We start from the raw sequence: 12,510 nt of genomic DNA, 5'->3' as shown, positions 1-12,510 counted from the left end.
AAGCCCGCGTGCCGAGAGCCCGTGCTCCGCAAAAAGAGAAGCCACTGCAATGAGAAGCCCGTGCACTGCAACGAAGAGTAACCCCCGCTCACCGCAACTAGAGAAAGGCCCGTGCGCAGCAATGAAGACCCAATGCAGCCAAAAATTTAAAAAAAAAAAAAAAAATCTCTTTAAGCTTCAGGCTCCTTAACTATAAAATGAGGCCAATAATATCTATCTGTTTATCTCTTAGGGTTATTAGGGGGATTAATACACATACACACATATATATGTATATATTTAAATCTGCTTATAAACATATGGAAGGTGCTCAGTCCTTGTGGAGTAAAACAATAAAAGCAAATTAAAACAATAGTCTGACAGTATTTTCTATCAGAACACTAAAAAATTGGCCAATGCATCTGTTAGTAATGATGTAGAGAAAGAGTTATCATATGCTGTTGGTAAAATATCCTTGGAAAGCACTCTGACAATCTATCAAAACTGGAAACACAACTAAATCTGACCTAGAAATTTCCCTCTCTAGGAATTCATCCTTTAGGTATAATCATACATGTTCACACAGATTGTCATAGCAAGGTACTGAAAACAATAAAAAGTTCATAGATAGAACTAGTTAAAAAGTTATGGAATTGCTAAAATAAAATACTGTACGGTCGTAAAAAGTACTGATAGAGAATTATCTTACGATGTGTTGTTTGACGAGAAAAGCAATGTAAAGAACAATTCAAATTGTGTTTTAAAAAAAAAGACCCCTCTATACAAGCATCCAATTGTTTAAATGGGCAAAAAATTGTTTACATGGGCAAACACTTTCCTATGGTCTTACGGTCTTACTGGAAGCTGTGGTTGCCTCATGGGAAGAGAAATGAAGGTACCTAGCTAGGGTGAAATTTATTTTTATTTTTTTATTTTTTGGCTGCGTTGGGTCTTCGTTGCTGCTCTAGTTGCGGCGAGCTGGGGCTACTCCTCCTTGCGGTGCACGGGCTTCTCATTGCGGTGGCTTCTCCTGTTGCGGAGCACGGGCTCTAGGCGCGTGGGCTTCAGTAGTTGTGGCACGTGGACTCAGTAGTTGTGGCTCACGGGCTCTAGAGCACAGGCTCAGTAGTTGTGGCACACGGGCTTAGTTGCTCTGCGGCATGTGGGATCTTCCCGGCCCAGGGCTTGAACCCATGTCCCCCTGCATCGGCAGGTGGATTCTTAACCACTGCGCCACCAGGGAAGCCCTGAAATGTATTTTTCATCGTCTACACTTTTTTCTTTTTTTGGTAATGGAGTACACATATTCCTTTATCAACAAAATTAATTTAAAGAGCAGAGACTGTGAATTAGCTACTGCCACTACAATTGCTCTTTCTCCTATCATTATTAGATGTTACAGCCAGGCTGCCTCAGGGATCCCTGGGCTGCTCCAACATGAAAGATGTAAGAAAACAGGGTGGCAAAGTAGTTACCATGGGAGGATGTATCGATCCACAGGTTCCAGTGGAGAGACAGAGATGGCTGGGAATTCTGGCAAAGAGGCTGATCCAATAACTGGACAGTGGGTATTAGGGATGGGCAGTGGTTTTTGGGTTATCCTAGGAGGTAAACAGAAACCAAACCTTAGAACAAACGTCCTTTAAAACGAATTTATTGAGTTCTCATAACTACCTCAAAAATAAGTATTATCCTCATTTAGTAGATGAGCAAGTAGAGGGTGAACAGCCTGTCCGAAGTCACACACAAGTCAGGTGACGCTACCTGGAAGTCTTACTCCAGAGGCAGGCTTTCGGCACGCTTATAGGATATTGTCTTTGTGTAGCTTTTAGGGATCTTACTGCTATTTGTTATTCAGTTTTAAACTCTTGGTACCCTTGCTCAAAATAAGAACTCTTTATTGGAAATGGAGGTCCACTCTGTGCCAACGATGGCATTTGAAGCTGTGTTTGGTGATTTCGAGAAGCTCCTTTATTCCCTATTTGTGGGTTCTCTAGTTTCGCCTCTATTTCCTCTGGAACGAGACTGCTTGGCGAAATCAAGACTTGTGAGCCCTACTAGTGATCTCCTATGGCCGTCAGCGTTTTCAGTTAGGAAGGATAGCTCAAGGAAGAAACATATCGGCGCATCTCCCGGCCTTCCAGACTCGGAACTTCATGAACAGTAAACACGGTTTCATCTTAAGGACTTCTCTTATTTTGATGGTCAGTGTAGTTAAAAAAATACCACATGCTGCCGGATCTGTCTCGGCCCCAGGTGAATACATTTTGGGCAAATCCCTTCGGTACAGGTAGAGTAAGTAGGTAAGGTTATAGGACAAGGCCAGAGCACAGACAGAACATATTTGACCAAGTGCCACCCAGATGCAAATACATCTGCTTCCAGTATAAACTGGAAACTTCTTGGAAGAATGGTCCCCTCCTAGCAAGGCTCTACACTCTAGAATACTCAGAAGACTCAGAAATTGGGAAAGGGCCGAGGTAGTAGTTAATTTAGTTTGTCCAACTAGGGACAATCAGTCAGCAAATGGATATTTTCTTTTGAAATTATATTTTAATAAAGGTATTTAAAGGCTTGAGATGGTTTCAATCATTCTACTGCAGTATAATGGTTAATTTTAAGAGCTCTGTGAGTTTGATTTGTATTTAAGATTTTTACAATCTATATATAGGTTGGTCTTTAATAACCATTTATACATTGCTTCTTTTTATATAGGTCATGTATTCTCCTGGGAGAGTAACAAGATTAGAAATAACAAATACAGTACAGAATAAAGTGCTTCAAACTGCATTATATCATTTCATAAAATTGGTTTCACACTGAAACATTTAAATAAGAAAACCAACTGATTTAAGGAGGAAAAAAAACCCTAGTATATGCATTTGAATTGCTATTGTTTAGCAAGTTTTATCCTCGGCAGTGTGGTGGTGGTCTATGTTCACAAAGCTTCAGCAACGTGGCAGTTCATTTGGGTCAGTGTGGATAAAATTATTATGTTTTTTCTTTATTTTAAAAAGTTGTGAAGATGATTAACATTTACTAGTCAAAATGTCAAAGGAGTATTGTAAAAGTCATTGTATTTTTATATATAATTCTCCAAACTCTTATATACAAAATGTTCTTATTGCACACAGTGTAATAAATTCAGAGGCTGCTATGGGACAGGAGGTAGCAAGATTGGGGCCAATACTTTTCTAATTCGTTAGGATAATAAAAATTGGGGCTTGCTTTTCCTCTCCCAGCTAAATGAAGGCGATCTGGTGCTCTAGAGAGTCTATTATTCTGGCTGGTTTTGTTTGTTTCTGTGAAGTTTAGCATCACTCTCCTTGTTTGGAGCCCTCAGGCCTTTTTCAATTTTTCTGTTCGTGCATTAAAGGCCTCTTCCTGTATTTGCAGCTTTTCGTTTATCTTGGTCTGTGAAGACAGTCATAAAAAAGTGGTTAGGATGGAGCTATCTTTTGCTGCACATTGTCTTTGTGGTTTTGACATACTATAGTGCCTAAAGACAGACATTATCCCTCACACACCTTCCTGTTTTGCAGACATAGCCGTGTTTCAGCCTGTAGTGATGTGATAACACTTTATCATATTTCTCTGCACATTCCCAATGTATAGCATGTCTGCTATGAACAGGAAGTGGTATTTGGACAGCCATTTTTCACATAGCCTTGTGTTAGAAGATAGGCTAATTTATCTGCATTTTCAGACAGACTTTACCAATAAGCACCGAATCAGAATAACTGCTCTAGGCTCAGTTATTGCAGTGCTGTTGGTACTGCCACCCCTTTGCAATGGATGTTTTTGTTTCCTGCGTAATACATTCTAAATGAGATCCCAGAAACCTTCTGTTGTGAAATAACAACACAAATAATTTCACAATTAGAATGATTCTCATAATTAAAGAGTATTCTTCACACACATAACTCCTGGAATTATGCCACTTTGTGGTACAGTTTTGGTAGAAAAAAGTAAGCAGTTGCTGACAGGTTTTAGTGTTTGCAGTGGCTGTGATAGCACTGAGCTTCTGGCAGAGATATTCTGTGGACTAACATTGCTACCTGCATAATTCCAAAAATATTTTCACAGTATCTGAACATGTGTAGCCCTGGAAATGTCTTCCTTTTTTCATGATGGGCTATAAAACTATGTATAGAGAAACCAGTGGTGGGGCATGGTAAAACTGGTGTTTTTGTTGAGGTGATTTAAAATAGTTGACAAGTGTATGAGGAGTAGTTCATACACATAAATGTTAATAAGTAATTTGAAGTTTAAAATATTAATATCTATAACCTAATTTGAGGACATCAGGGTAACTGTATTTTGAGAAATGTATTATTTTAATTTTTATAGAAGAAATTTAAAAAATCAAATACTGTTTTTGGTCCAGATGTAACTTCATTCTTATTTCTTTATTTATAAATGTAATTATAATAGGTAGCTTTCAAAGGTCCACCTGGTTGCCTTATCTGATGAGATTTTCAGTTCAGAGTTGCTATTTCTTTTTTTGTGGTACGCGGGCCTCTCACTGTTGTGGCCTCTGCCGTTGCGGAGCACAGACTCCGGACGCGCAGGCTCAGCGGCCATGGCTCACGGGCCCAGCCGCTCCGCGGCATGTGGGATCTTCCCGGACGAACCCGTGTCCCCTGCATCGGCAAGCGGACTCTCAACCACTGCGCCACCAGGAAAGCCCAGAGTTGCTATTTCTGAAAAGATCACACTGGTGTCAATAATTCTGGGTTCTCGTGTGAATATCGATCTTTTTTGGCTCAAGTTTGATTATCAAGCCCTGGGGTCAAGTCTGGCCTCTAGCTTCTCATCTTTTCCTTTCTTGGTGGCTGGGTGAAGGAGGCAATGAGGGATGAACATGGTCCTCCGGGTTACAAAAGAACTGTCATATTTCAGGGGCCACTAATCCCCGCAGGCATAAAATTGGAAGAGCTGAAAGGAGCCAGGGTCTAGAAGTGTGGAGGCCTAGGGATTAGTTTAGCTCTGTGGCCTTGGGAAAGCCACTCAACCACCTTTAGTTCTTATCTGAAAAGTTAAGTAGTTTAAAATTAAGTATGTTAAATTTCATGTATGCTAGCTTTTAAATTCATAATTCCAACTACTAATTTTGTGATATATTCACCGATGTTATACTACTTCATTAATAGGATGTTATGATATGTTTTAAAAATAGATTACTTCTGCTTCTTTAAGGCATGCTATATATTAGACCATACAGGGAATGAAATGGTTTGAAGAAATGATCTTGTTACAATTCCAAAGCATCGGGAAGCACTGCTCTAACTAGACAATTGACTCTCCCCTCTTTCAATTAATGTATTCTATATCCACCAATAATCTCATTTCTTTTCAACTAAGAACAGATGTATTATCATCTTCCAGCTTCTGTTTCACTGTCTCATCAAGGTTTTCACATTAACCTGGAGGTCTTTCTGGTATTTCACTGAGACAGAATTCACTGACACAAGTGTGTGCTCTGGGGAAAGGGCTCCTGAAGGTCAGGTGCACACCTGCTAGAGCTGACAGAGGGACATGTCTCAGATCTCTAGACCATGGTGATAGGGCGTTAGATGACAAGACTCCGCGTCTGGTCAAGAACAGGTTGTCATTGGTCTATGGTGTCTCCGTGTTAATCCTCAGAACACTGCTGACCAGACATGCTATCCTACAACCCCCAGGATAGGGTATGGCTCTACTTCCTTTTAGGAAAGAATGGAAAATCCATGACCTGAGTTCAATACCCTTTCAGTGATCACTCCTTGAGGTGATTTCCCACTCAGCTTTTCTAACCTGGAAATTCAAGTTGACCTAAAAATACCTATGGTCCCAAGATGGCAAACTTCCCTCAAGGTTTTCACATTATTTTGCTTAGACAGGGCCAACAGCCAACATTTAATGAAAGAATTTAGTGCTAGCATTCATATTTCTCTGAAATATAATTCTTTAAATATATTAAGGTTTGCTCCATTGGGTATAATTTTTATTACACAACTCAGGGCCAAACTAATTTCATTTTGAATGTATCTTTAAAATTAAAATACCTAAACTATATAAGCTTAAAATGTTTGCTCTATTCAGTATAATTTTAATTAACATCTCAGGGCCAAGATAACTTCATTCTTAATAAATTTCTAAAATTATAAAGTGAGTCAATGGGAAAGTAAGTAGATTAACATAAAAAATTTAAGGATTCACACTACTGTCAGAAATTTCTGAACTACAGAAAGTGAAATATGCCTGTAACCATGCTGGAGGAGAAGCTCTGAAAAAACTGTACTTAAAACATGAATTCTCTACTGCCTTTTCCTACAAAAATTATAATAAGAGTATGATTTTTAAATAAAGGAGAAAAAACTATTGGAAAATTTAAAACATTTTACAAATAATAATTCATTAAATGTTCCTACAGCAAGTCAGTGTCTTCAAAAGGTTTATATACACTGACCACTGACAAGTGGCTACCTTTGAACAGCGATGAGACAGTTTTAAGAGCCAGGAACACTGGAAGGAGGTTTTAGAAGTGGAAAATAACTTACCCATCTAAAACAGGGGGAGAAATTTAGGTAAGCAGAGCGCAATTACCCGACTTGGAATTTGACCAAGACACAAGAGTAAACACTGAAAAAGTGCCACACCACTGGAGTATTAAAAACCAAAGTAGTCTGGTCATGATATTAGACGTTATGTGGTTTCTGTGGATAACACTGGAATTAGAACTAGAACCCAGTTCACAGCTCCCAGTCAGGGCCTTTCATCAGTTTCTGATCCTGGAAACCCTGGACAAATGACAATCTTTCTGTGTCTCTAAGTTTTCAATTTTTTTATCAGGTAAAGTGCCTGCCTAATTCGCATGGAGTTTACTAGGATTTTTGAGAGAAAATACATAGAGGGGTTTGCTGTCTTGAAACACTGTATCAATCCACATCACCATGCAATTTTATTGAAAAATTGGCAATAATTTGGCCCAGGCTAATGTCCATGAATCTCCTTAACGTGGAAATGATCAAGGCACCTGAAAGATCTGTATCCCTCACCTCTGGTCCAAGTTCTTTCTATGCCTAATTACATTTAGATGAGCCAGCTAATGGACTTCCAAGCTCAGTAAAGATGGCTGCAGGCCAGTGGGACAATAACACACACATATAGCAATCATATTCTTTCTGCTATAGAGAGTAGTGATATAAATGCTGCAGCCTTTAATTTAAAAAACTTTTTTCAATGAATAGTTAAAAACATACTGCTCACTACATGGAACATGGCCTTGGTAAAGATGTTTTCAATTTGGGGGGCCTGCAAACAATTCTATTACTGTCTAGTAGTCCTTCGGTGATAATTTCAGAGCCGCAGGATCACAAAGGAGCCCAGGGCCATGATTATACATAAACTATATTTAGATGAAATGTTATCAAATCTAAAAAGGAGATATGTTCTGAACTTAGCTTAGTTCAACTGCATTCTGCCCTTCTACACAGTAACCAGTTATTACATTCATAGGGTTGTTAACAATAAAGCTTTGTGTAAAATGTGTCCTTTCACTATTTCTGGTAAACGCTAAACACCCCTTATTAAGCCGAGGACTTTGGCTGGTTCTGTTGGCACTGAATCATTAAATATTCATGTAAATAGCACATTAACATTTGATGATTAAACAACTAACAAGGTATGCTATTGCCAAGCTAATCTTTTGCTCCTTCTAAATTAGTTGTTAATACAGTGTGCTTTTATATATAGTCTCATGTCCAGAAAACAACTAAATCCTTCCCTTAGATGCATTCATATTTTAAACATGCAGTATGTTGTCCTACTGATTCATTGTTATTGCCACAAGAAATTATAAATCCTCTCAAAATATGGAAATCACTCATTTAATCATTTTGCCTAGGAAATGGTGCAAGCCTTTGTGTTGAGGTAGAAATGTTTTGTTTGTTTGTTTGTTTTTGGATGGGGAAAATACATTAAGCGTAGAACTTAGCCAACTGGTTCATCATTGGCAGTTGCTACTGAGATGGCTGTTGCCATCACCATTTTCATGCAGCCATTGGTGTCAGTGATAACACCATTAATATACCTAGCCATTAGCTCTTAGTGGTATGTGAAAAGGAGCAAACCATCTGAGAAGGAGTTCAAAGATATGAAAGCCTCTCTGTAGGCATTCGGTGAAAGGTCTTAGCTAAGAATTATGGTCTGAGCTTTCGTGTTTACTATTTAGAAATGTTCTCCCATTACTCTTGCATGAGCAATTGCTTACAGCATGACTGGGCATGAAGTCTTCATCATGTTATTTTTTGGGTCTCAATGCTGAATGATCTGTAAACTGATAACGCACCACACTATGTGCTGTTGGTGAATGTATTTTGTGATCTTACCGAGTCTCAGATGACTCAACTGAGAGTTATGTGGAGATGTTATATGGAACTCCTCCATCATCAGCGTCACTCTCGCTGGCAGAACGTGGGTAGTGTTTATAGACATTAAGGTTGAGGTTGGCTAATTAACCAGTAATAAAGTAAGTGAGCACACCATCAAGGCTGAGTACCTGAATGCTGATTAAAATGTCATCTGTGACTTGACCCAGCACCAATTTTATATCTTCAATGGTGAAACCAACTAATGGATCAGTCTCTGAAGTGTCAGCTTCTGGCTGGGACTCTTCAGGGCCTTGTTCTTGATTCAACCCCTAGAATATTAAAAGTAAACAACACTCAAGTGATTTCTGGAGCCTTTACTGATAGTAAAGGTTTCTCTCGGGTAGTTTTCTATCAGAAATGATGTCAATCTGGAAGGATTTTGATTTGACGTTTTCCTGCATTTTCATTATTCATGAGCATCATGACAAATCAAGTAATGCTGCTTTTACCTACTCTGGGGAAAATGAAGGTGGAGATCGGGGAAGATGGAGTAGAAGTAATTAAAATTGATGAACCACCCTCAGCTGGCCCACTTGTGAATCAACACCAGAAGAAATATTTATATTTAGCTAGGAAAAATCAGAGGGAAAGAAGATAGAAGAGCATTTTGTTCTTTCTCTCCTATCCTCTAGAGAATATAATGCTCAGATAGGGTGAATTAAGAGACACAAGGAAACATACCTTCATTTCCATATCCAGTATTGGAGGTGGCTCTATGAATGTTGAGTAAATATCAAATGAGATTCCTTCTTCTAGAGGATCAGGGAAGGGGTGACCTGCAGGCTTCACAACCTCTATCACTTGCTAGTGGGGAAGAGAAGAGCTGTATTATGACAAAGTCTTTTGATGAGTAACCACAATTTCAGGCAATATTTATAAAGTTCCAAGTCTATTGTTTTTTAAGTGCCGTCGCCTCTGAATTCTTGACGCCGCCGACCTCTTAGCTCTCTAGTGCTTTTTGTGCTCTGTACCTGATAACTTGCATTTTACTTTCCCCCACTGTCTAATTTTTCTGTACCATGGAGTTTAGAACTTCATTTTGTACTGCCTTGATCTTGAGTTGTTTCATGGGTCAGTGTCCCCTTCCTCCTGTCTACCAGCTCTCCGGAGGTAGAGACCATGTTTTAGATCCTCTGTGCATCTTCTCCAGTTCTGGCAGAGGGTTTCGCGCTTAAAACACTCAATAACAGCCTAATGGTGATTGATATTACTCAGTAGAGCACAGTTGTTCTTGGAGACAATGGTGAAGTGGCCAAGAGAACCTGGTGACGAGGACAATAAAGGCTCTCAAGGTTAAGGTACATAGCCAGCATACAGTAAATCAGAGAGGAGATTTGCAAAGTCAAGCAGAAACACCTAGGGCAAGGCAAGACGCCACTGTGAGCATTTTAATAATTCTGTGGCAAGAGTGCCAACCAGAGGAAGAGTGACAGGTGGTCAACAGTGGAAATGAAACGAGTTAAAGAAGTCACCTTACGCGGTGTCCATCTCACCATGACTTGGGGGAGAGAGCGGAGATGAGGGTACTGATGGCATTAAACACCTGATGCATCTAAACGGTTCCTCTTGCTCTGATTTCATGTTTAAAAGGCAACGTTCCAATCGTAATCTGTGCCTTCCCATCTCAGATGATCTATAGACACACCCAGTTGAGTGCTCTGATCTTCATGCCTGTTACATTCCTCATTGGAAATCAATAAATCCATGTTCTAGTTTATTTAGTGAGGTCTCGGGAGCTTGTTTTTGTGGCCCTAAGATGAAGCTACCCACTGTATGCTGACAGTCTTTAAGCCTACAAGTTTTAAGACAAAAATCTAGAAATGTGTAAACTCACCAAATAATTAGCATCCCATGGGGCCTGGAAACACCCTGAAATCATCACATTCATTTCTAACTTCTCTACAATATTTCAAATAAACTTACATGTTATAATACTTCATCTTTTACATATTAATATTTTTGATTTAGATAGGTTTTAGAATGAACTGGAGGCTAAGTTATTGCTTGGTCATAGCAATGTATTTTGCCTTGAATTCATATTACTAATTTTAATTTGATTTTATAGGAAGTTGCTGCTTAGTATAAATATACAGAAGGACTGAAGTGCCGTAACTTTACAGTCAAGGCAATTTGGAAATCAAGAGATTTAATGATTGTCTTAAGGTCAAATAATTACTTGGTGAAAGGGATGGAAGTTAAACCCTGGTGTGCTGACTTTGTGGCCGATGCAGTTTTCGGTAAACTGTAATATGTCACCATGTTGTCACATTTGTGGCAACTAACTAACATTTGTTAGTTTCCCAATACTAACTGATATTATTAAGCACTTAATCTTTATTCTGTTAGATGACATCATTCCAGATTGTCTATCTTAAGTTGACTAAATGTTAATCGAAATAGAAGATCAAAAAAAAATATGAGAACAATCCTTTTCTCTCTTCACTTTCATAAGATACTGTTTTTTTCCCGAAATGGGACATACAAGCATTTTCATCTTCCCACAAAATTATTTGTACCATTTTTTCACCACACTTCTTTTTTACCCTCCTGCATCTTATATTGCTCTTCATTTTACCAAGCTAGAAAAATGAAACGGCTAAATATATTTTAAATCCTCTGAAATATTATAGGTAAAATAAATAAGGGGTGTGTGTGTGTGTGTGTGTGTGTGTGTGTCTGTGTCTGCGTGTGTATGTGTATGTGTGTGTCTGCGTGTATGTGTGTGTGTGTCTCTGTGTCTTCTGTGTGTCTGTGTCTGTGTGTGAGTGTGTCTGTGTGTGTGTGTATGTGTGTCTGTGTGTGCCTGTGTGTCGGTGTGTGTGTCTCTGTGTGTGTGTGAGTGTGTGTGTGTGTCTGTGTGTGTGTGTGCCTCTGTGTGTCGGTGTGTGTGTCTCTGTGTGTGTGTGTGTGTGTCTGCGTATGTGTATGTGTGTGTCTGCGTGTGTATGGGTACGTGTGTGTGTGTCTCTGTGTCTTCTGTGTGTCTGTGTCTGTGTGTGTGTGTGTCTGTGTGTGTGTGTATGTGTGTCTCTGTGTGTCTGTGTGTGTGCCTCTGTGTGTGTGTGTGTGTGTGTGTGTGTGTGTGTGTACTTCTCAGCTCCACATCATCACTTCTTTGGTGGAGTGAAGCTCCTATTTATCCCAAGAACCTGAAGCTCTGACTGAGAGTTGGGCTTTTCTTTTCCTTGAATTTTATGAGTGTAGCTCATACAGCTATTCATTTGATTTAATTCATGCACAAAAACTGGCAGTGAGAATTTCTTTACTTCAGGGTGTTTTGCATAATATCAATGAACCAAACCACAGCTACATTTTTCTCTTTCACAAAGAGTTACATTTGGCTACGTTAGTAAGATACCATAAGGGAAAGGAATGTCCCAATTTCAGATAAGGGTAAATATAAAGTCATTTCATTAGTAGTAAGAAGGTACACTGTCAAACACATAGTTTGAAATAAACATAGTGCCCAGAAGCATCATAGTGATTTTTTCCCCCATTAAGTAGCCTTTTTAAAAAACAAGTTGAAGGAAAATTAGAATCAATAATTGTGGTGAGAGCACAGAGCCAGCAAATATGTTTAAATGAAACCGTCTGATGCAATACTTTCTTTAAAAAATACAATTAGGCCTTTGTATTTTTTTTTAACAAAACCTCATGTTTTACAACATCACTGGTTCTGTAATAAAATCTATTTAAAACAGAAAGACATGGTCAGCTTTATTAAGTTAGATTTTCTGAAAGAACGTTATAATTTCCTCAAGTCTATGAATAGTTGAAGCAAATTAAATAAAGCTAGTTTTATAACTATTTTATACATTCCTGTAGAACTGTAATTGTCTCATATTTTTTCCTCAAAAGTATAATATGTTACCTCTTAAATCTTTAAAATAAAAACAGAAAAAGGATCAAGCATGTTTATTAAAAAAACACTCCTATTTGGGACTCTGATTTAGCAACCCCCTCTTTTAGTCTATAAGAGAATAGCACCCATAATCTTCAGATCAGAAAACAAAGAGAAAGACTTTAAGTGACTTGCCTGAGGCCTAATGCTGAGATTAAAAATCAGGAGTTTCTGATTATACATGTACATCATTTGGCCAAATGATTGGTTTTGCTT

General features: G+C 38.7%; 1 protein-coding gene across 1 annotated transcript in view; it reads right to left on the bottom strand.

Annotated features, from left to right (window-relative positions):
- Positions 1-1,598: 1,598 nt before the first annotated feature.
- CABCOCO1 (ciliary associated calcium binding coiled-coil 1) overlaps positions 1,599-12,510 on the bottom strand; it is a 127,415-nt gene continuing 116,503 nt past the window's right edge. Inside the window, exons 6-8 of the mRNA XM_022560567.2 lie at positions 9,075-9,197; positions 8,522-8,662; positions 1,599-3,393 (exon numbers count right to left, since the gene is read on the bottom strand). Coding sequence (XP_022416275.1) covers positions 3,319-3,393; positions 8,522-8,662; positions 9,075-9,197 — 339 coding nt within the window. The 3' untranslated portion in view covers positions 1,599-3,318. The remainder of the gene's footprint in view (positions 3,394-8,521; positions 8,663-9,074; positions 9,198-12,510) is intronic.

This window comes from Delphinapterus leucas, chromosome 16 (genome assembly GCF_059928025.1).
Source record: "Delphinapterus leucas isolate spDelLeu-1000000601 "Yukka" chromosome 16, BTC_Dleu_Yukka2, whole genome shotgun sequence".
Classification (NCBI taxonomy): domain Eukaryota; kingdom Metazoa; phylum Chordata; class Mammalia; order Artiodactyla; family Monodontidae; genus Delphinapterus; species Delphinapterus leucas.
The sequence above is the reverse complement of the archived record's forward strand: the minus strand, read 5'-3'. Positions and strand labels throughout refer to the sequence as shown.